The following is a 24,746-nucleotide window of genomic DNA, read 5'->3' on the forward strand; positions in this document are numbered from 1 at the left end:
AAAAGATGAAAAGAAAAATAGTTCCTTGGGTGCACCAATCACATTTCAAGTGCTCAGTAGCCATATGCAGTTGGTGGCTACCACATTGGGAAGTGCGGGCATAAGATATCTTCCTCATCATCATCACAGAAAGTTCTCTTGGACAGCACTGCTTTAGAGCCTGGCGGGGGTATTAATTCAACACATATTTGTTGAACATCTGCAATATGCCAGGCCCCAACTGGGCCCTCTGTGAATGTGACAGTCACATGCACTGTCTTGTGAACTGTCCCTGAACTTCCCTTGCTTCCTTTTACATGCACATTTATTAAGTGTGACCATAGGCCAGTCCTGAGGGGGGCATTGAAGCCCTGCTCCTGGCAAGATCACAGGCAGGCAGTGGAGTGAAGGCATAGACGCACATCACAATAATGCACAAGTGGGTGTGGTAAGTCTCCTGTGAGGTGTGCAGGCCAAGGGTACGGTGCCTGGTGGAGAAGTTGCCCACTGTGGGGCAAGGGGTCCTTCTTTTCTACCTTTGGAAATGTGTATTAATGGTCTGAGAATGATTTTCGAGGTCTCTAAGTTCTCAGTTAGACATCTATGGCTCCCACCACTAGGGGTTTTCAGTAAATCCAAATTTGCTTTCATACATCCGAGAATGAATGAGGAAGTCTTTGCCTCTGCCTCAACAAGACTCAGCCTGACTCAGCTGGGGATGAAGGGGTGGCAGGCAGGTAATGGCCTCCCGAACGTGTCTATGTTCTAATCTCTGGCACCTGTGAATATGTTGCCTTATATTGCATGACTTCTATAAAGGGACTTGGACTAAGTGAATAAACTAAACATCTTGAAGTGAAGAGATTATCGTAACTAGGCACGTGAGCTCGACGTGAGCACAGGAACCTCATAATAGAGATGCAGGAGGTCAGCGTCAGAAGAGAAGGTGATAGGATGATGGAAGCAGAGATGGGAGTGACAGGAAAAGATAAGGAGAGAGATTCTCCTCTCAGAGCCTCTGGAAGGAACAGGCCCTGCACAGACCTTGACTTTAGCCCTGTGAAAGTGATTTCTGACATCTGGCCTCTGGAACAACATGCTAGAGAATAAACTTGTGTTGTGTCAACCCACTACATTTATGGTAACTTGTTACAGCAGCAAGGGGAAACTCACAAGCTAGCATAGGGTTGAAATCATGGGTTGGGGCTCTGAAATAGGTTTGAATCCCATCTACTCTCTTTCCTAAATGGATAATCTTGGGCAGGTAGCTCAATTTCTCTGCTTCATTTTCCCTCATCTAAAAAATGAAGATCATAATGATACCCACCGAATAGGGTCATGAAAGGATCTGAGAGAAATAATAAAAGCAGGTTAGTGTGAAATGCTTCCTGTTGTCATCATGAATCTTATCACTTGAAAGGCAATATGTTGTTTATTGAGAGTAAAGTGCTTTGGACCATCTGGACTGTGAAATTACTCCATCCTGCCTCAGTTTCTTTCTTTCTTTTTTTTTTTTTTCTTTTGGAGAGGTTTTTGCTATAGGGTGCGTGTGCTTGCCAGACAGACAGAGAGATAGAAAGCGAGAAATTACCCCCCAGCAGGGATGGCCATGCTGCAATCCCTTCTCCTCCATTCTCCTCTCGGGATCTTGGGCACGCACGCACACATGCCCGGTGTGAGTTTTAAACCACCGGGTCGGGGACGCGAACTGTGGTCAACCACATGGGAGTCCAGCGACACAGCCATTACGCTAACTGCTGGTCCCATGTCTCAGTTTCTTTATCTGTAAAATTAGGGTAACAACGCACACGCAGGGTGCTGTGGGTCTAAGTGAAATGATCTGCATGCAGCACTATTCTTAGTGCCCGGTCTCTAGTAAGCATTTTGTCAACACTAATTATTATGGATGCTATTCTACTCCTAACCTCAGCACCCCATCCTGAGGCCCTTGAGAGCAATGTCCAGTGGCTTAAATCAGGGCACATGGCCAGGGAGGCTACCCAGAAGTGACTGGAAAAGGAGGTGGTGCAGGCTGGGACTATGGCTGCTTGGCTGGGCCTGGCTCCCTGCATCTCCACTCTCTCTGCCCCCACGCCCCTCAAGCTGTCCAAACACGAACCAGGCACCTAAGGAGGACTCCCAAGGAATGGCCCTGGGAAAGGTTGGCCATCCGCAGCGTGCGGCTGGAGGAAGTGGCCCTTGTTTGCTTTCCCGCAGCCCCAGGAGCTTCCTTCCCTCTGTGTGTTTGCTTTGCTTTCCAGCAGCTGCCTGCTGCGGAGAGCTGGCCGCCCAGTGGACCTGAGCCCTGGAGCCCTGGAGGCTTCCAGACGTGGAGAAGCCTCTTAGAACAACAGCTCAGTCTTGGACCTCCGCTCCCAGATCCATTCTTGGACTCATTGCGAGTGAAGAGAAGAGCAAAGCCACCAAAGCCAGAACGTGCTGTCCACTCCCTGTGTGCATGCCACTAGGTCCCCACTCCCAACGCAGGAAACCCAGGCGCGGAGCTGCCAGACAATATGCTCTTATTCTCACAACTATTCAGAGTTGAATTTGGTCCTCCATAACTTCAGCCTCCCGCCACGTGCTGTCTCCCTGGAACTTTGTCATAGAATGAGAGGCTCAGAATCATCCGAATTCCTGGAATCCAGGAATCGGATCATAGAAATTCTCAGCAGTGTTCCAGGATCTTGTAACAAAATCAGATTCTTAGATTCTTGGGCTCATCACATTTCATTGCCAGAAGAGAGCCTAAATATTCCATGGCACCTCTCTCCCACTCAACCTCACTTCCAGATGCATTGGGCAGCTCCCCCTGAGGCCCCACCCCGTCCTACTAGTTTGAGCTCCAGCTCCTCAGCTTCCCTCCCTTCTTTGCTCCTCTCTACTCAACTCTCCCCTTCCTTGTTTGCATAAATTAGCACCCTTGCCTCTGAACATCTGGTGACAAACAGTGGCAGATTCTAAAGGCTGTGCGTTTCTTGTGTGGATTTCACAGGGCCTTCCCCAGGGAGGAGGGGAAAGTTTCATTCTCAAGCTGGTTGTTTGGCTTGAGGTTGTTCTGGTTCCCCCAGCAAGTTCCTGGGAGAGGGCATTTCAGAGTATAGCTGTGAAGGAACCTCATGTAGATCTCAGCTGGGATCAGCCCCCGACGATTTTGTACAAAAATAAAATCTGCTAGTGGGAACAGATGCAAGGTCGTTCAGAGCAACCCTGAACTTGATGGAGGAATCCTTTTGGCCGCATCCTAGTGGGTGGTTGTTGGATGCCCCTTGCATCCCTCCAGCAAAAGAAAGCTCACTATCTCCTCGTTCTGTGGGTTTATCCAGGGTCACCATGGTGGCTGTGCGATGCTTCCCTCCCAGGCTCTGACGTCCTCTGTTGAGCAGTGTCAGTGGGGACATCTCTTTCACTGGGGACTCTTAACAAAAATGTACAAGTCCCCATTTGACTCAGTAAACCCACTTCTGGGAGACAGTCTTCCAGCAATACTCAGACTTAGGCTGCAAGATAAGCGTTCATGGATCCTTGTTACAATGTCATTTGTGGCAATGTAGAAACGAATGGGTTCCTCTTCGAACATCCATCAACAGGGGGCTGATGATATACATTTGGATAGCTTCACATTATGAAATACTTCATGACAGATAAAGACTATGAGGTCTGGGACCAGCAGTTAGTGTAATGGCTATGTCGCTGGACTCCCACGTAATCAACCGCGGTTCGAATCCTGGACCCGGTGGCCTAAACTCATGCTGGGCACGTGTGCGTGTGTGCCCAAGATCCCGAGAGGAGAATGGAGGAGAGGGGATTGCGGCGTAGCCATCCCCCCCTAGGGGGTGATTTCTCGCTTTCTGTCTCTCTGTCTCTCTCTGTCTGTCTGGCGAGCGCATGCGCTCTATAGCAAAAACCTCTCCAAAAAAACCCCTCAAAAAACAAAAACAAAAACAAAACAGTCATAAGATGAGCATATATGTCTGTGTTTATAATCACACAGGCAAGCTCTACTTATGGTAGTTACCTCTGGGGAGCAGGATTTTGCAGGAGACATGTATGTTCACCTTTTGCTTTACATACTTCCGAGTGTGTGTATACATGTGTGTGTGTATTTTAAGAATGAGAGAGACATGGCACCAGCAGTTAGTGTAATGGCTATGTCGCTGGACTCCCATGTAGTCGACCATGGTTCGAGTCCTGGACCCGGTGGCTTAAACTCAGGCCGGGCACGTGTGCGTGCGTGTCCAAGATCCCAAGAGGAGAATGGAAGAGAAGGGATTGCGGCATGACCATCCCCCCTGGGGGGTGATTTCTCGCTTTCTGTCTCTCTGTCTCTGTCTGTCTGGCGAGTGCATGTGCCCTATAGCAAAAACCTCTCCAAAAAAAAAACCAAAAAGAATGAGAGAGACAGAGGTTACAACACTCTAGAGGGCTTGATGTCACAATCCAGCCCACGCCTCTGTCAGCCCAGAGCATGGGCATTCCCACATGTGGCTGGCCTACTCAGGGAGGTCTCTGGGTATGAACTGGCAACTTTCTTCTGTGGATCTGCACCTCCGAGCACCATGTTTCACTGCTGGGCCGACATCTGTCCCAACACTTCTGTATATTTTTTAACTAGGAAAAATGCATTACTTTTGCTATTAAAAAATATAAAGGGTATTATTTCTTCCCTGCATTGAGACGCTCTGCCTCCCGAGAGCATGGAGAGGGAAAAGATGCTCAGTCGATCCCGTCTGTGTATGCACTGAGACTTCGGGCCCGGCACTTGCCTCTTTGATTCCTCCTCTAACTAGTGAGACATGTCTGAGTCCTGCCATGTTGGTGGGTTATTGAAGTTGCTTACTGCCAACAAGGTTGGTTGGTCCCTGTGTTTCAGCAGTTTGACAAGGCCATGAAGTGAGGGACACCTTCCTTGACAAGGCAAGTCCCAGGCTCTTGTTGCCCTTGGTTCTTCTGTCAAGGTGGCTGTTGGGAAGAGAAGGGGTCAGGATCATGCTTCCTTACCACCTAGATCTGGATGTGAAGCATATCAGCTCCTGCTCACACTTCACTAAGAGAAGTCCTGTCAATATGAACCACCTCTTGGATGCATGGGGGTAGAGCATGGGGCTGGGTAGGAAATCCCCGCAAGGAGCCAGGGGAAATGGCTCTGTTCTCAGGAAGTGTGAGCACTAATGCCCTTGACCTCTCTGCCTCCAGTATTGACATCTTTTCTGTATCTGTTAAACCATCATGACTGGGGAGTAGCCAGTGGGGCTCTAGACAAAACTTTGGTAGAATCTCATAAATGTCTGTGTAGACCTGAGTTAAAATAGTCCTAAGAGCTACTTTGTGATGGGATGGGGAGGCACATGGGGTCTGCTCTGCGCTCAAACAAGGGCCACACTGCATTTTCTATGGACTTGACATCCCTCAATCACCCTATCTCTAAAAATCACTCAACAAACATATATAACCTAATGGCCAGGATTGGCCAATGACTGAAAGAAAGATAAAGCTGGACTAGGAGTTGGAGTAATAGCAAGTAGCAATGCACTGGCATTTAAGATGGGGGGATCAAAGAAGACCTCTGTGAGGAAGTAACTTCTGGGAGGGTGGGATGGGCTTGGCATATCCCACCCATCCAGGAAGCTGAAGTAGCTTAAGAAAGTGAGTAAGGACACCAAAAGTACTAAAGCTCAGTGGGGCCAGATCATGGGGACCCTCTGGCCATGGCAAGGTGTTTGAACTTATTCTCACTAAAGCCTCTGAGGTGGGAAACCAGTGGATGAATGGAGATAGGGAGGCAGGATGGCTAAGAAGGCAGCTTTCTCTGTCCCCAGCTAAAGCAGAGGGGACTGCAGGATTCCAGAGAGCCCCGAGGACAGGAGGCCAGGGCAGTGGTGGTCAACCAGGTGCGAATCCAAGGAAAGGATCTGCAGGTAGTGGTGTCAGTGGGAAAATGGGGCAAAGGTATAAACCAGCCATTTACAGAAGAGGAGACAGAAATGGCCGGAAAGACATGAAGAGATAGGCAAACAAGTTAGTAATGAGGAAAAAAATTGTAAATGACAGTGAGCCACCACTTTATGTGGACCTAACTGGCAGGAATTAGAGATAATGGATAATGTAGGTGCTGGTACAGATGCGGGCATAATGCCCTGGTGCCTTGGTATCCCACCTGCTGGAAGGGACACCCATGAGGGCTGGAACCAATCAAGAAAGCCATCTCCTGGGGCCAGGTAGTGACACGGAGGTGATGCAGCTGGGTGCTGCATATGGGAAATGTCCTGGGTTCATGCCCCAGGGTCTCCTGAAGCACATCAGGAACACGTGTGCCCAAGGATCTCAGCCAGTTGAGACTGGGGATGGGTCATGGCATCAAGACCATCTTGGGAATGCTTCCTCTCTTTCTCTCTCCCATTCCCTCTCTCTTTTTCTGCCTCATGGAAAAAATAAACTTAGAGAGAGAGAGAGAGTCATCTTGCAATCTATCAGCTCATGTGCAAAGTAAGAAATACTGATCCATGACTCAGCAATTCTGCGCCAGGGTATCTATCCCAAGACCTTCTCACACAGTCCCTTAGTCAGCACACAGTGGCCAAGGATGCACCCTGAAGGCATCTAGGTGTCCATGGACACTCAATGAGCACTTACTACTTGCTGGGTATGATACAGTACACTTGACCTCACTTTAGAAAGAATCCCTTAGTATCTTCAGTTGCTGCTAAAGAGACTGAAGTTCAGCAGATGGAGGCTTCTCTTCAAGTCACACAGAGCCAGTGGCTCAGATTTGTGATCCTCCCTCCCTGAACTCAGCCAAGGTCCTAAAGGAGCACTGTCCTCAGCAGTTCCACTCTGCTCCCCACTGCAGGGGCAGCTCCTGTGGGGATGGAGACCGTGAGTACTAGTGAACCATGGTCTTGCAGAGCAAGCTCTGGCTATGGCGAGGGGCCTGGATGTGAGTCTTCAATAGCCCTGTGACATCGGGCAAGTCGCACCTCTGCTCAGCATCCTTCCCACCGGCGAAATGGGCATAACCTGACCTGCCTCAGAGGATTTACTGAGGCTCTGGAGTCACATCATGCTCCTTGAATATTGGATGTTTATTTCCTTTCTTCTTTCTCCCCAGGTTCAGGGGAAAATCACCCTTCATTGCCTGAGATCTAAATAAAGAAGGCTTCTCAGAGGGAGTGTGACTAATCATGGGACCTGGTTAGCTCTGGACTCTCCTACCAGCTGTGTGGTCTCTGCTAAGTGCTATGCCTCTCAGGCCTTCATCTCCCTGTTGTTAAGGGAGGGGCCTGGCTGGTCTAAGTGAGCAGACCCTTTCTTAATCAGTGCCTGTTGATGAAGATCAGGAGCTCTGGACACTCTTGAAGAAAGGGCCCAGTATAGAGGAGAGGGCCATCCCAAAGGAGTGTGGGTTACTCTACACATCAATGTATGTGGCTTTTTGAGGGGTTTCAAACAGAGGCTGCATCTCTTCTTGTACCTGCTAGACCCATAGCTCTTCTCTGACCAGCAGCTCCTCTTCCACATGCCCATCTTAGCAAAGATAGAGCCTGGCATCTACTGCCCACAACCTGGACCCAAACACAACAAGTGGGGAAGGCTGATATTGAGCCGCAAGCTTTCCTCAGGCAGCAAGCTATCAGCTGGAGTGGGGACAGCAGGACTGATAATGAGAGAGGTAGAGACATAGGACCACCTATGGTGTGACCCACATGGGATGAGTCCAGGCACTGGAGTTAGCCTGCCTGGGTTCAAGTTCCAGCCCTTACCACCTCAGCTGTGTAACTCAGGCAAGTTCTCTCACCTCTCTGCCTCCAAGAGGACAATAGCAATACCAAGTCACTGGGCTGTCCTGAGGACAAAATGGGGCAATTGAGAGGGTGGTGAGTACACAGTTCTGATAAGCCACTATGATTATTCTTGCAGGCTCATTCTTCCACAGTGCCAAGGAAAATGAGCTCTCTGGGTAACACACAGATGAGGGCTGCAAAATCAGATTTGTCAGGACCGAAGAGCTTATTGCATTGGCATTAGTCAGGAGAGGCTAAGTTATACTGCAGTAACAAAAAGCCCCAAATCCCTAGGGCTTACTGCAACAAAAGGTTTTTTTTTCATTCATGCTACATGTCCAAAATGGGTCAGCTGTGGCTTTGCTTTGTGTCATTCTCACTCTGGGAGCTAGGCTGATGGATCAGCTTTGATTGGGAACACTGCCAATCACTGGGCAGACTGGGGAGTTGCACTCTGTCCCTTAAAGTGGCTGACTGGAAGTGAGGCTCATCATTGCCTCTTCTATTCAAATGGAGGTCCCTGGGATCTCCCCAAGGAGGCAAGACACACAGCCCCACTATGGGGGAAGAGAAAGAATATTTATGAAAAGTGACAGGCTGCCAGATAGCCAACTTTCTTCATCATTGTTGCTATTGTTGTTTTAGGGGTGGGTGTTCTGGGGCTCAAAGGCACCAAAAGGGTAGGTTCCAGAGCACAGAGTGGTCTATGGAAGAGTGAGGGCTATTCCCTCGTTCAGCAAATATTTGTGGAGCACTATGCCAGACACTGTTTGAGGCACTGGGAAAATTGCAAGAAAGGAATCACAAAGTTCTGTGTTTAAAAAAACTGTCATTTTGGTTGTGGTGGGACCAGGATGGCAAGAATAACTGTAATAACTGGTAAATGGTATCATTATTAGGAAGGCAGAAACAAGGGAACAGGGAAAGGGAAGTAGGAATCGTAGAAGGAAGTGGGACTTGCATTTTCAAACAGGGTGGTCAGGCCTTATCAAGAAGGTGACTTTTGAGCAAAGGAAGGAGGTGAGTGGGTAAGCCATAGGGATGTTTGGGGGAAGAGTACTACAGACAGAAAGAGCATCTACTACAGACAGAAACAGCCCATCTGTTTTTCAACCAACAAACATTTTTAGAGCCTACTCAGGCCAGGAAGGTGCTGAGAACTTGGTATACAGAGCAGAATAAATAATCCTTAACTCTGAAGACCTCAGAGCCCACAATGTGCCTCACCCTATGTAGGGTACTAGGGTCTTGGTGCAGGATCAGACATGATCCCTGTCCTTGCGAAGCCCCTAGTCTAGTGGCAGGACAGGAATAAACAGGCAGCTAGTGCCCGATGGGAGAGAAAGTAACAACAGTTGGGAGCCCAGAGAGGGGCTGTGGCTCTATAGCTGAGAGACCTGGACACAGTCCTAGTAGAAGACTCAGGTGAGGCCTGAGTAGGTAATGACACTGTGGCAGAGGGGAGGAGATTTAGGAGGTGAAACTAGCAGGACATGGTGACTGATGGGCTGTGGGGGCTGAGAGAAGAAGGAGAAATCAGGGATGACTTTTGGGATCTCACCTTGGGTTACTGAATCTGGAGAAGGAGCCATTCCCTGAGACCACGAATATGGAATGCAGAACAATTCTGGCAAAAATAGTGCTCTTAGACTCGGCCATGTAGGGAGTGAGTTTAGTAGGGTGGTGTGCTGCTTACTAGTGGGCACCAGGGTTCAGACTTGAGTCTGCAATTGCCTGGCTAAGTGATCTAGGACAAGTCAGAAATAAGTCTCTCTCTCTGAGCTTTATTTTCTCTTTGGATCCTGGAGATAAATAATGTCTACCTTGCAAAGTTAGGTTCTATATCGGTGGTCCCAGCTTTGATTGGCTGCTTTTGAGTCCCATGCCAGGAAGCTTCCTATCTCAGTCCAAATCACCATTCTGGGGTGGGGTTAGGCACCTGTCCTTTCAAAGTTCCATGGGTGATGCCAGTGTGCGCCTGGCACACTGAAGGCACTTAATAGTGGGAGTTGCTTCTTTTTAAAGTTTATTTATTATAAGCAGAGAGAGATACAGAGACAGAGAGAAACAAGCCCCTCAACAGAGTCTCTGGCTGTGATCCCCCCAGCCTTACAGACAGGTGTTTTTCTGCACTTGCCCCGTATGTATGGGAACCAAACTCCAATTTTCTATACAACTTCCAGCATTACAGAGTGTTATAACACAATCGTGCCACTGTAGGTGAGGGAGATGTTTTTTTATTTTAATTTTGATGCAATTTTTTTTGTATCATTATGTAGATGGCAATATCCAAGAGGCAAATAAAGAGTTAGCTTTGGAGTGAGGTCCAAGTGGAACTGGGGACCTGTGGGAACCTACTTTATAGACAGAAAAGAAAGGAAATAGAAATCAGTCCTCATGCCCTCCAAAAAAACAGAAACTTTTTCTTCTCAAAATAATTTAAGGATTTTCCCCAAGTTAATACAGAGTAAGATTTTAAAATACAGATCACAAAAAGAACATAAATTTCATAGGCCCACACCCTGGGCAAACCATTGTACATACACTTCCAGACAAATTTCATGTATTCATTATATAGGCATCCAACCATCCATACATATGCCCAAATATTTCTAACTATTATATTTTATATCCAGCAAAAATAAAAACAAACTCTTAAACTTGAAGCCTAGATTCACACCCACCTTCACCATGGAGGAAGGTGATTCAGCATTTCTGTACCTTGTTCCCCTCCTCTAAATGATAAGCCTACAGTGAGCTGATGTTTTTGATTAAATAGTCAATTATTCTTAAATAATACGAAAAGTCATCTTTTGCCTCTCCTCATGGAGTTACCATTTCTGATGTTCTTCATTCCTTTGTGTACATTCAAGTTTCCACCTGGCATCATTTTCCTTCTGCCTAAATAACGTACTTGAGAAACTTTTAGTGTGGATCACTGGTGATGAGCTCTTCCAGCTTTTGTGTATATTCAGAAGAAACCTTTCTTTTTTCCCTCTGGGTGCTTTTAAGATTTTCTCTTTGTCTCTGGTTTTGAGCAATGTGATTATGATATGCCTTGGTGTGATTTCTTTCTTGTTTCTCGTGCTTGAGATGCATTGAGCTCTTGGTTTTGTGGGTTTGTAGTTTTCCTTACATTTGAGAAGTTTGGAGTCATTTTTGCTTCAAATATTTTTTCTATTCCTGTCCCCTTTTTCCTAGACTCTAGTTACTAATATGATAGGCCACTTGAAGTTGGCCTGCAGCACATTGATGTACTTTTATTTTTTTCAAATTATGTTTTTCTCCATGTGTTTCATGTTGAATACTTTCCATTGCTATGTCTTCAGGTTGCTAATCTTTTCTTTTATAAAGTCTAATTTGCTGACAACCCTATACAATACAATTCACAACAGAACTTAATACTTTTTTTATCTCTAGAAGTTTCCTCTCTAGAAGAACTCATTTATGACTTCCCTATCTCAACCTTTTTATTTGTTTGTTTTCCATACAGCATGTACACTCACTGGAGAGAGACAGAAAGATGAAGAGAGGAAAGTGAAAAATCACCTATAGGGAACCAGCAGTTAGCGTAATGGCTATGTCGCTGGACTCCCACGTAGTCGACCGTGATTCGTGTCCCGGACCCGGTGGCTTAAAACTCACGCCGGGCGCGTGTGCGTGCGTGCCCAAGATCCCGAGAGGAGAATGGAGGAGAAGGGATTGCGGCGTGACCATCCCCCCTGGGGGGTGATTTCTCGCTTTCTGTCTCTATGTCTCTCTCTGTCTGTCTGGCGAGCGCACGCGCCCTACAGTGAAAATCTCTCAAAAAAAAAAAAAAAAGATAAAAAAAAAAAAAAAAAAAAAAAAAAATCACCTATAGGGGGATGGCCACATTGCAATCCCTTCTGCTCCATTCTCCTCTTGGAATTTTGGGCATACATGCACATGAGCCCAACGTGATTTTCAAGTCACCAGGAACTCAAACGTGCTTGGCCATGTGCCTTAACCACCACACCCTCTCCTGGTCTCATCAACCTAATTTTTGGAACTTATGGAATAGTTACAATAACAGTTTTTAAAGTTTATTTCATTTATAATAGTGCACACACAAGAGAGAGACATCATTGACAAGATAAGGATGCCACGATCCGCTTCCCTCCAACCCTCTAGCTCTTAGGATGTTGGGCACATAGGGACGCTCCTAGTGTGTTTCAGGTCAACGGGGCTGGATTCAAGCCTTCAAGCTGGCCATGCAGCTTCTTGTTCTGCAATTCAGTATGCTATTGACTGTGCCACAGAGTCTGGGATGAAAATAACAAATTTAATGTCCTTCCCTGCTAATTCAACCATCTGTGTCAGTTCTGAGTTGATTTGATGCAATGATTTTTCTCCTTACCTGGGGTGGTGTTTTCCTGCCTCTTTGCATGCCTATTGATCTTTGATTAAATGCCAAACATTGTAAGCTTTGTTGGGCTCTGAATATTTTTGTGTTCCTATGAATTATCTTGATTTTTATTCAGAGATACAATTAATTAGTTAGAAACAATTTGGTTCTTTGGTGTCTTGCTTTTATGTTATTTTTTTATTTGTTTGTTTTCTGACAGGGTCTTGCTCTGTTGTGATCTTCCTGTCTCAGCTGGAACTACAGATGTATACACCAGGCTCAATATGCAGGTTGACCCACAAATGGAACCTGGGTCTCCCATGTGGCCTCAACCTACAGAGCAATCTTACCAGCACGTCCTACTGGGGCTGAACCTGGGGTTTTGTTTTTGTGATTTAGTAGAGAGATCTGGACCCTCCTCAGGTACTCAGGATGAAACTATCATTTCCCAATGTGAAAGCAAGGCCTTCCTAAACAGTCCATCTGCTGCCCCGCCAAATGCGAGATTTTTGAGTCTGGCTGGTAGGAAGAGGTACTATTCTCAGCCTATGTGATCATAGACGATCTTCCTTCTAATCCCTACAGTTGGTTCTTCCAGTGGTTTCGAATAATTTTTCTGAATCCATGCAGTGACTCCTCTAAATACTCTAAAGGGACCTTCTATAGACCTCCAGATTCTCTCTCTTCTTTACTGCCTCGCTCTTTGGAGGTTATTTTTTGTTTTTGTTTTTGTTTTTTTTTGCTATAGGGCGCATGTGCTCACCAGACAGACAGAGAGAGACAGAGAGACAGAAAGCAAGAAATCATCCCCCAGGGGGTATGGCCACACTGCAATTCCTTCTCCTCCATTCTCCTCTCGGGATCTTGGGCACGCACACACACGCCCAGCATGAGTTTTAAGCCACCGGGTCTGGGATTCGAACCGCGGTCGACTACATGGGAGTCCAGCGACATAGCCAGTACGCTAACTGCTGGTCCTCTGCCTTGCTCTTCCTCAATTGTCAGGAGTCCCTGGGCTTGTACAACTCCCTGTTCCTATTCCACAGTTTCCTGTGGAAGCTCTCAAGGTCATAACTGGGTGATCATTACATCTTGTCTAAAATTTAGTGTTCTGAAAGTCATTGTCTTGCGTATTTTTGTGTTTTGTTCACTTCAGGCAGGAGGTTTGTGACTCTATCTAGGCTGGAAGCAATTATCCTTAGTGATTGTGTGCCCTCCTCACATAATTAGACTTGATTCTTCTCCTTTCCTCCCTCTTTCCTCTACCAATGCAGACTAAGGGGTCCCCAGAGTTTAATCTTCCTGAGAGCCTTAGGCCTCCAGGGTGCTAGCAGCTGGGAATGAGCTTTTCACGTGGCAGTGTTTGCTTGGGTGGCTGGCAGCATGAGCTAGGAGAACATCTGGGAGCCCAGAGGAACCTGGCTGCAGATGTCTGCAGGAGGGTTGCCGATAAGAAATCTGAGTCCCAGAGGGGTAAACCCTTCCTCCCTTCCAAGTGCACAAATCCATACGCAATCAGGGTAGGCTTTGAACCCCGCCTTGATGACTGTAATATTAATAGCTAACACTTAATCTGCGCACTGTCCCAGATATCTTATGAGCTTTATGCCATTTAATCTCTGACACAGACAAATCCAGTTAGTGATTGGCTCCGTTTTGAACAGGCAACCCTGCTGGGTAGCAGAAAGTGGTCTGGGTTTGAATGCTGCCTCCAGCTTCTAAAACATGGATATCCTCAGATGATCACTTTAACTTCTTTGCCTTCATGTCCTCACTTACCCCTCGGTGTTATGGGTTGACTTGTACCCCACCCAGGAAATTCCTATCTTAGACTCCTAATCCCTAGCACTCCAGAATGTGTTATTTGAACATAGGGTCATGTTAGAGAAAAATCAGTTTTACAATGAGGTCGTTAGGGTCCTCATTCAACATAACTGAAATCCTTATAAAAAAGAAGAAACTTGGACCAGCCATGGTGAGGCAGTGCTGACATAATATTCTATGAAGCTGGACCCATGTGGAAAAGTCCCAGTTAACATCCTGGGGACCTCCCCGTACGTGACAGGTGTATGTGCGTGTGCTTGTGAGTGTGCCTGTACTCTGGATTGGCTGACACTGGGGGTCAGTTATGGCATGAAGGCCCTGTTCGGGGTGCCCCCTCTCTTCCTTTATCCCCCACATCTGTCTTTCATGGAAGAAATAAATAAGCTTAAAAAACAAACAAACAAACAACAACAACAAACAGAGAAAATAAGCTTAAAGAACAGGGAACTTGGGCCCCTTAACTAGGGGTGAAGGGAGCTGGATCCCACATGGCTGACCACAGTTTGAATCCGATCCTCCACAGTCCAGAAACATGCAGGCTCGTGTACATGTGGACCCCAAATCCTGACAGAATGAAGACATGGAGACGGGATTATGGAGTGACTGCGTCCCATTGGGGGACACTTTCTTCCTTTTCTCTCTATCTCTGTCTGTCTCTCGTGGGCATGTGTGCCTTCTGGCAATTTTACAAAAGCCAAAAATAAAAATAAAAAAGAGAACTCTAGATATAGAGACACACACTGAGGAAGACAACGTGAAGAGACATAAAGAGAAGGGAGCCTTCTGTGCTAAGGCATCTTCCTCATAGCTCTCAGAAGGAACCCACCCTGCTCACACCTCGATCTGAGACTGCCAACCTCTCAAACTGTGAGGAAATAAGTTTCTGTTGTTTAAGCCACTCAGTGTGTGGTGCATTGTTACAGTGGCCCTCAGAAACCGACACACAGAGGCGGTTAGCACTCCCTACCTCCTAGAGTCAGAGTGAGGGTTATATGAAAATACTTGGAAGGTGCTTGGAAGGAAGGCCTGGCCCATTCTCGGCAATGGCTGAGGATGCTGTGGCCCAGCAAGGTGAAGTCACTTGCCCAGGATCACAGAGCTCTCAGTGCATGAACCCGAACTCTATGTTCTTAACTCTACTGCTCTGTCCTGACACCAGGCTGAGTTCTCTTCCAAGTGCATTTTGCTGAGATTCCTGCCACCCTGTGACTTCCTGGCCCTGTAGCTGGTGCTTAACCACATTAATCGACCAGTCTTTCAGAGGTCAAGGAAAAAAGTGAAACAGCCTAGAAGCGGGCCAGGCTGGTGGAGAAAGGATTTTACTCAAGGAAGTAATTACATATTAAGTGAAAAAGTCCACCAGAGTGCTCGCTGATGTACCACCACCACAGCCCTGATGGATGTGTGGCCTGGCCATCCTCCAGCAACAATGGCTGCATCCCAGTGTCTGTCCCCATGTAGGTGTGCCACCTGGCAGTGAAGGACCAGAAGGAAAAGATGTCCCTATAAAGGAGGACTAGCATTTCAAGAATGAGTGGCCTGGTGCCCCGTAAGGTGCTGAATGATGCACTCTGGGGGCTGAGTCTCAGTTTCTTTTTTACTAGGAAGCCTGGGGCCAGCAGATATTCAGGATCTCATTGCTTACTGAACACTGCCAGCCCTGTTGTTCTGGGACCTTGTGGCCCAGAGAGGGCTGAAGGCAATACAGTCCTCTTTGGTTACCAAGGGCGGGCAAGACAGGAGGAAGACAGAAGCTGCTCCTGGGGGATGGCGGGGGAGGATGAACAGATTTCAGAGAGGCTGAAAGTCTAAGGTCAAGGTGTCAGCAGGGTTGTTTCCTTCTGAGAGCTATGAGGAAGAGTCCTTGGTTTCTAGAAGGCTCCCTTCTCCCTCTCTCTCAGAATAAATGTTAGGTAATAACTCTGAGGACAACCTCCCAAAGTAGGCCTGACTGGTTATCAGGGATTGAGGAGACTGACTTTGAGGGAAATGTCCAAGAGAAAAGTGCCCACAATTACCACAACTTATGTCCCTGCACCCCCCAACCCCCTGCCGTCTCTGCTCTAGGGAGAGAGATTACAATATCCCTTCTGTAGATCAGATAGGTGGAGGCACTGGTTCCAGGGTGCATAGCCAGGAAGGGTCCGTCCTCTGGCAAAAGATCAGGAGGTAGGAGCCTGCCCACTCTTGCTCATCCCTGGACCCTCATTCTCAGAGAAGCACTAATACTGATAGGGTTGCCAGATTTAGCAAATAAAAATATAGGAACATAGGATACCAGCAGCCAGACAGGGAGTCAGTGGCAAAATGCAATAGTTTTTGAGGTCAACTACATGGAGAAGGTTCTAAGTTCATGTCCAGGGACCTCTGTGAGTATGCTGGGCACATGTACGTTTTTGGAACTGGCTAAGACTCAGAGTAGATCAATGTAAAGACCTTATTTGGGGGACTATCTCTCGTGCACTCATTCTCTGTCTCTCTTACTCATGGAAGAAATCAATAAAAAACTTAAAAGATATATAGGACACCCATTTAAATTAGAATTTCAGATAAATAATGAATGCTTTTTTGTATAAGTATATCCCATGCAATATTTAGGGTATACTTATCCCATGCAATATTTAGGGTATACTTATCCCATGCAATATTTAGGGTATACTTATCCCATGCAATATTTAGAGTATACTTACACTAAATATCTTTGTTGTTCCTTATTAGAAATTCAAATTTAACTGGTATTTCAGCTGGCAACCCAAGGCACAGGGAGATACAGTCAAGGATGGGTTTGGAGTAAGGAGGATGGTCTCAAATCAGGCCCCCTGGGTTTAAATCCTGACCTGCCACTTATTAACCCCACAGCTTCATCAGGTTAGTGGAAACAGTCTGGGTTTCCTCTTTTGTCTTAATAGCAGCTACCATATAGGGCTGGTGTGAGGATCCACATGAGAGCCCTCCGAAAGCCCTTAGAACAGAGCCTGGTGCACAGCAAGCACCCAATATCGACTTCCTGTTTTTAATATTATTGAAGCTGGGGGAGCAGAGGAACTGGAACAGCTTAGACAACCGCTAGCAGTGTGTCTGAGACAGCAGTTATCAAATTCGTGGGTCTCAGAAACACTTCATGTTTAGAAAAATCATCGCAGACTCTGAGCTGTTGTATATGGGTTTATCAATATTTGCTAACAGAATTAAAGCTGTGAAAACTTAAAATATTGACTTGTTAATTGATTTAAAAAGAATGTGAATGGACCCATTCGGTCAACATACACAATACATCGTTAGTGGAAAAGTAGCCCTATGCTCTAAAATCAATAAAAGAAAGTAAACCTTGGTGAAAAAAGTGGCTTTTAGCCAGCTGGTGGCTCAATGATAACACTGTGCTCTGTGGTGCTGGACTCACATGGAAAGGTCCCAGGTTCATGTCCCAAAGCCCTCCTGTACATGCCAGGCACAGGTGCACATACTCATATCTGGCTTGCTAAGGCTGGGGGTGGATTGTAGCGTTTGGACCCTATTCGGGTGCCCCGCCATCTCCCATCTCTCGCTGTCTCTCTCTCACAGAAGAAATGAATGAGCTTTAAAAAAATGGCCTCACTTTATAGTCTTGCAAATTTCTTTATTGAGTGGCATCACAGAAGTCAGCTAGAGTCTCACGTCTGCTGCCATATTCAGTCGGCCGTGATATCACATGGCTTGTAGCCTCTGGGAAATTCCACCCTCTCTGGGAGAACACGAATCTGGAAATTCAAACACCTTTGTATTGCTATGAACATACTTTTGACCTTTTGATGTCCTGAGCCCCTGAGACAGGCCCCTGGTCTATGCTTTGAGAATCATTAAAGGCTGTTTCAGGCCAAGGCTTCTCCAGCCCATGGGTCAGGGGCTGAATCTAGACTTGCAGTTTTGAAGCAGTGCAGGGTGGGGTCAGTTGATTGTGGGTATTTGCAGCTGCTGTCTGATCTGATAGCACTGAATAGGCATGCCTGGGATCATCCCCTGTACTTTATTTAAGTTTTAATTGCCAGAGGGCATGTGCACTTACCAGCAAGAGAGGAAAAGAGAGAGGGGAAGTAGTTCCTAGTGGGGAAGCCATCTCTAGTGGGACTGCAATCCTTTTTTTTGCTTTTCCATTTCTCCTTTCCATTAGGACTTTGGCTAGACACACACGTGCATCTGGCATGTTTTTCAAGCCGATGGAGCCAGGATGTGAATTGCAGTTGGCCATGTGGGATCCAGTTCCCTTAATTTCTGTGTTACTGGGTCAGCCCTGTCCCTGTACTTTATAGTGAGGACACTAAGGCTTAGGAGGTAGAAGGGCCTTGCCCAACCTCCCCTCACTGAGGTGGAAGGGCTAGGTTGGAAACCTGGGTTTTTGGCTGAGAGCAGGAACTTTGTGGCTGTTTGCTGCTCTGTGTGAGGCAGGACAAGAACCTCCTTAGGGTGCCTCTTCTAGCCTCAGAGGTGTTCTGTTCACAGTCAAGTGTCTCTTGCCTGGGTGTGACTTCTCTGATGCTGGGGATGGGCCCAGGGGCCTCTTTACCCTCCATCAGACCCAATACACACACACACACACACACACACACACACACATACACACACACGTGAACACTGGAGCCAGCCACCGAGCAGGTGCTACAACTACTGATGGCCTGTGAGAGTCAAACCATGGCTTCCCAAGTAGACAGGTTAGCCCAGCCTCTACCCTCATCCCAGGCTGTGGCTTATGTCTGGGTGGGTGTTCATCATGTGAGTATGACCCTGTCTCTTTGGGGTGATCTGTATGCATCTATGGGAGTCTTCGTGAGGATCTCTCTGGGGCTCTGGTCACAGCTGATGTATGTGTGCACTTCCGTTTGTGAAGTTCTCGTCTCTTCCTGGGTTTCATGGGTTCCTCTGGGTCTCTTGCTCAGTGTTTGTGATGACGGGTCTGTGACTGTGACTGTGAGTGTGTGTGTGTGTGTGTGTGTGTATGCACACACACATGGTGTGACACTTTCTTTGGGTCAGAGACAGCTTGACATCTTGGGGGCTAAGCTAGGGGGGCTTTAGTTCTCTTCTTGTTGTCTCCAGCACATTCTTTCTGGGGCCAGGAATGTTGTCATGGCAACAAGTTGCTGCCCTATCAATGGAGCAGATGTGCCTGTGACCATGCCGAGGGGGCTGATCTGTTTTGGTATCCCCACTCAGCCTCTGAGCAGGCAAGTAGCCCTCAGGACTGGCCCCCTTCTTGTCCTCCAGTTCCTCCACTTCAGATTTAGTCATTCTCACGGACCCAGCTGCCCTTGCACTGGCCCCATCCCTCACCTGGACGGCAGGGGAAGACCTGGGGCGAATTTTCTGAGGTCATGTTTATGTAAATACCAATAAATGGTCACTTGGGGAGGCTGGTCAGAATTTCTCTCATTCTCAGATGCCAAAGAGCCCAGGAGCAGTGGGACTTCAGGACGGAGTACTACCCAGCTCATGTGAGGCATTAGAAATTTTCTAAGGCAGAGCTAAAATATGATAAGCTTCAAGAAACTCCCATGTGTTTTCTCTTCACCTACTTACCCACCCACTCACTCATCCATCTACCCACTCACCTGTTCTTTCATCCATCAACCCACCCATCTATCCACTCATTCCCCTATCTGTCCATCCACCCACCCATCCACCTACACATTCACTACCTATCCATTCATCTATATATCTACAAACCCATTCATTCATGCACCACTCCATCTATCTACCTACTTATCTATCCATTTATCTATCCATCCACCCAACTACTTATCTACCTATCCATCCTCCCAGCTATTCATCCATCTACCTATTCACCTATCCACCTATCCATCCATTACCCATCCACCTATTCTCCTATTCATTTATGTATCCACCCACCCATCTACCCACAACCTACCTATTCCATTACTCCATTCATCTGCCCATCCACCTGCCTCCTATCTATATATCCATCTGTTGGTCGCTCCACCCATCCATCCATCTACCCACCCACTTACTCATTCACTCATTTATCCATCCTCCTGTTTACTCATCCACCCACCTATCTACTCATCCATTCCTTTACCCTCCATCCCTCCATCCATTCATTCCATTATTCCTTCACATTTTCATTCATCCAGACACCCAAGTAAAGAAGAAGGAAAAGACAAGGTCAAAGAGAAGAAATCAACCAACCATCCAACTATTTTTATTTGTCCATGCTGTGAGTCAGGCCCAGCACTGATGTCAAGGAGTAAGACGGGTTTTGATGCTGAGGTGCTCCCAGCATGTAGAGCCGTGGGGCTGTAGTCTCAGAGGTATCTGAGTTTAACCAGTGGGTATGGGGACAGAAGTCAGGGATGCCATCTCTTGGTGGCTCAACACAATCGCAAAAGGTCCCTATCTTCCTTACTGCAAGCCCTCACCTGCTAGCAAAGACTCTCCGGGGACATGCTGGGAACCAGCAGATGCACAAGATCACAACTACATGCACATGGGCATTATTCATCTCCTACATGCACACATGAGCACATAGACACACACACAGACACACACACACATGAGCACATGGAAGGTGCTTCAAGGTGCAAAGTCACATGACTACTCCAAGAATCCCTAATGTTACACACATGCACCTTCGTGGAAATGCATATGAACACATATGAGAATACCCGCAGTCTCCTGGAGGAGAGCTTTCCAGGAGAAGCGTTGGGCTTAGCTGGAACCAAAGCAGAGAGGCCTCACCTACACCTCTCCCTGCCAGTCTGCCCCGGGAGCATAACATCTAGGAAGCCCCACTGGGCCAAGATGCTCATGGGCCCCTCCCCACACCTGATTTTCTGCCTCTTATCTAAGGATTGCACTTCACCTCCCAGGACACAGGCAGTGGCAGGGGTGTCCTGGTGAGGAACAGGGCTCCCTGAGCTGCCCTTTGCCCTGTGACGATGGTTGAGTCCCCGTGATGGTTACACAATGCCAAGGGCTGGATCCACCAGCCTCAGCAGCCCATCACAAGGTCACCACTCAACAACCCTGCCCCAAAGGGTCAGCTTAATAGGCTGAGGCCAAGGATTTTTTTGATTTCTTTCTCAGTTGATACCAATGGCTCCTCAGCCTTGGGCATTCAGGGCTGCTTCTGCCCATTTGGCAAATAGAACCCAACTGTGTAAGGGTCCCTACAGGGCCTGATCCTACACCCAGGCCTTGCCCCTCCTTACCCCAAGGTGAGTACCAGAATTAAGAAGAAGCACAGGCCATGTAATGATACAGGCAGACTCGATATAAATAAAATATTCATATAAAAATAGTTTCTTACAAAATATTCTCTCTTATCCAGTGGCTCACCTTCCAAAAGATGGAAACTGCTGGGAGTTTATTATTTTTTTCCTCTCTCTCTCTCTCTCTATTCCAAACAGGATTTTTCTAATAGCTAAACTTAAACCAGGGAGGGCAAACGATGGGACGCATTCTGGAAAAACATCTCAAATCGGAACCAGCTTAAATTTCTGGATAAGTAGCAGCAAACAGCAAAAAAAAATATAAATGTGTGATATAGATATCTATATATGTATAAAGAATGCCTGCTCTTGTACTTAAACAGCTAGTGCTGCAAGGCAGGGTTACTTGCAAAATCAACTAGTAGAAATATCTGCATAAAGAATACTTATGTACAGTTCTATTCGGCTCCGTGTCCTAGGGACAATATCATCCTGCCAGGAAAGCAAGCAGTCCACTTGGATTGCGGAAAACGGATCCTGACGAGGTGGAAGAATTCTTTTTAATTAAATAAATTAATATTATTTTTTTATCAGAATAAATTGTTAAATATTGCTATGATGAAGCCCAAAGGTTCAGTGTTCTGTTGCGGAAAGCTTCGCTCAGCCGCGGGGAGGGACCTGGGCTGTGTCTCAGGGAGGGTGGAGCAGCATTGGGTATGGAACAGAACAGTAGAGGGCTCTGAGAGATTTTCCACAGGCATCTGCAGGAATCCCTGCAGGAGTGCCCTCCTCAGCAGAAAAGACAACCTCAATGTTCATGCACTTCCCTGTTGAAATCTAGGCAGTGGCCTGCCAGGGAGAGTGCAGCTTGAAAAATTGTCCGGTCCTCCTGGCTGTGTACTTGCGCGGGAGGGCAGGGCGTGGCGCGGCCTTGGGCTCACTTGCATGTGTACATCTCGGTGCGCTCGCTGCACGTGTTGCACTTGACGTAGCAGCACCAGTGGAACTTACAGTTGCACTGCCACACGCGGGCATACTGGTGGGTGTTGTAGCCACGCCCGCAGCACATGAGGTCGCAGCCGCTGGCCTGGGGGGCTGTCTTGTTGCAGGCACGGCCTTGCGTACCCACGCTGCCTGTAACTGGGTCCTCCTCACAGTAGTTGGGTGACTTCTCAATGTACACCAGGTCTGTATCCATGGGCTTGCGGTAGGACAGGGGCTTCTTGATCTTCAGGAACGTGGGCCGCTTGTTACGGCTGGCACGCACTGGCTCCACGTGCACCGCCTCATTGTACTTGTCCTTGAGCACGTAGCCCAGCTCCCGAAACTGTGGCAGTGTGGTCCAGCACGTCTTGGTGGTGCATGAGCCGGACACGCCGTGGCATTTGCACTCCAGCTTCATGTTCTCCTCCAGGATCTACAGGGGTGGGTGGAAAAAGCACAGCACATGTCACTGCATGCAAGGACCAACCGCAGTCCCCAGCCCAGCCGGGCACTCGGTGGCATCCCCAGCCGCTGCAGGTGACTCGACTTCTTTCTGGTGCAAGAACCTCAGACCTCAATTCCAGCCCCTCTCACCTCTGGCCCTTGTGCTAGACCTTCCACCTGGAACGCCTTAGCCCTCCCTGCCTCTCACCTACTGTGTGGTCCTACGGTGCCAAGTCCAGTCTACACATAGGTTTTCCTTGGCCTGCGTGGGTTTAACATAAATGTTGAGCCAGTATTTAAAATGCACTTTAAAAGGCAGACTTCCTGGGTCAACCTCATAGTGCAATGATTAAGTGCTATGCATAGAAAGCCAGATCCCACATAGCTGATAGCAGCTGGAATTCCAGCCCAACAGCTTGAAAAACATGCCTCGTGCCTATGCACATGTGCCCAAGACCTGATGGAATGGAGCCATGGACGAGAAAGGATTATGGTGTAACTATGCCCCCACTGGGGGCTGCTTTCTCGTCCTTCACTCATGATGAAACATATTCACCGACAATAAGTGAATAAATAAAAGACAGACTTCCGGGTTTTCTTGGCAAAGGAACGAAGGGCATCTGGCAACGCTGGGGTGATGTTCAACATATTTAATAGCTGATGCAGCTGCGCACCGACCTACCGGCATACAAGCAGGCTCTAAAGTCCGAATCACCGTCCCACTGTGTTCCAAGTCACGTTGCCACATGGCAACAACACCTGGAGCCACACCAGCAGCTGTCTGCTTCACAGACTGGCTTTGCTGAATTTGCCACAGTCCTCACCACTCCCCATGGCCTCATTGGCTGAGACCACGTGGAGGAGTCCTCGGTTCATGTCTGGAGTCTTCCTGCATATTCTCTGTGTGCACGTTGTGTCCAATGCTCTGGGCCAACGGAGGCTTGGAGTGGACCAAAGCCTGAAGGCCCTGCTGAGGCTGCCTATCACTCTCTCTCATGGAAAAAAACAATAAATAAACTTTAAAAAAAAAAAAAGAATACTCATAGCAGCAGTGCTCATAATAGCTCCGCGCTATCACCATCAGATGACCACCTATGGTCAAATAGATAAAGGACAGGATGTGCACCCGGTGAACTGCAACAGGGCAGTGACAACAAACAGCTATAACAGACTGCCCCAATGGTGACAAACTCTAGGAATATAGGATGGAGGGAGAGAACCAGTTTGCACGTAATGATTTCACTTATATTAAACATAAGGCAGGAAAGACCAGCAGTTAGTGTAATGGCTATGTTGCTGAACTCTCATGTAGTCGACCGTGGTTCGAGGCTTGGACCCGGTTGCTTAAACTCACGCCTGGTGCATGTGCGTGCGTGCGTGCCCAAGATCCTGAGAGGAAAAAGGAGAAGAAGGGATTGTGGTATGGCCATCCCCTCTGGGGGTGATTTCTCACTTTCTGTCTCTCTGTCTCTCTCTGTCTTGCTGGCAAGCGCATGCATCCTATAGCAAAAACCTCTCCAAAAAAAAGAAAAGAAAAAATATAAGGCAAGAAAAACTAAATTGTATTGCTTAGAAATGTGTAGAGAGGGAGACAGAATCAGAAGTAAAAAAAATGAGAATCATAAATATCAATACAAGGTTGTCCCTGGTTTGGGGAGGTGGTGTGGTTGATCGTAGTCACCCAGGGGTCTTCTGGGATGCTGGTGATGTTCTGCTCCTGAATATGAGTGAGGGTTGCATGGATCATGCTTTGTAATTATTCTTTTAAATGATCATGGATGTTCTGTGTACTTTTTTGCACATAAGCAGTCTCTCACAATTTATCAAAATGTAATAGGTGTAATGGCCAATGGGAACATAAAGAGAAGCTCAATATCATTAGTCAGCAGTAAACACTAATCAAAACCATGATGAGATAGGACTTCATGCTCACCAAGATGTCTAAAATAAGAAATACAAGCAACTGAGTGTCAGTGAGGATGTGGAGAAAAGAGAACCCTCTTTCACTGCTGGTGAGAATGTGAAATGGGACAGCCGCTTTGAAGAACATTCTAGAGGCTCCTCAACAAATTAAATAGAGAGTTACCCTTTGACCCAACAATTCCATTCCTAAGTGTACACCTAGGAGAAATGGGGACCTGTGCCATTTATCCACACAAACGTTCATGG

The 24,746-nt window shown here is 47.3% G+C and overlaps 1 protein-coding gene across 1 annotated transcript in view; it reads right to left on the reverse strand.

Annotated features, from left to right (window-relative positions):
• Positions 1-21,263: 21,263 nt before the first annotated feature.
• The window catches only part of WNT7A (Wnt family member 7A), a 62,606-nt gene continuing 59,123 nt past the window's right edge, over positions 21,264-24,746 (reverse strand). The window contains exon 3 of the mRNA XM_006155414.3: positions 21,264-22,566. Within this exon, the coding sequence (XP_006155476.1) occupies positions 22,087-22,566 (480 nt within the window). The 3' untranslated portion in view covers positions 21,264-22,086. The remainder of the gene's footprint in view (positions 22,567-24,746) is intronic.

The sequence above is a fragment of the Tupaia chinensis genome, unplaced genomic scaffold (genome assembly GCF_000334495.1).
Source record: "Tupaia chinensis unplaced genomic scaffold, TupChi_1.0 Scaffold000451_2, whole genome shotgun sequence".
Taxonomy (NCBI): domain Eukaryota; kingdom Metazoa; phylum Chordata; class Mammalia; order Scandentia; family Tupaiidae; genus Tupaia; species Tupaia belangeri.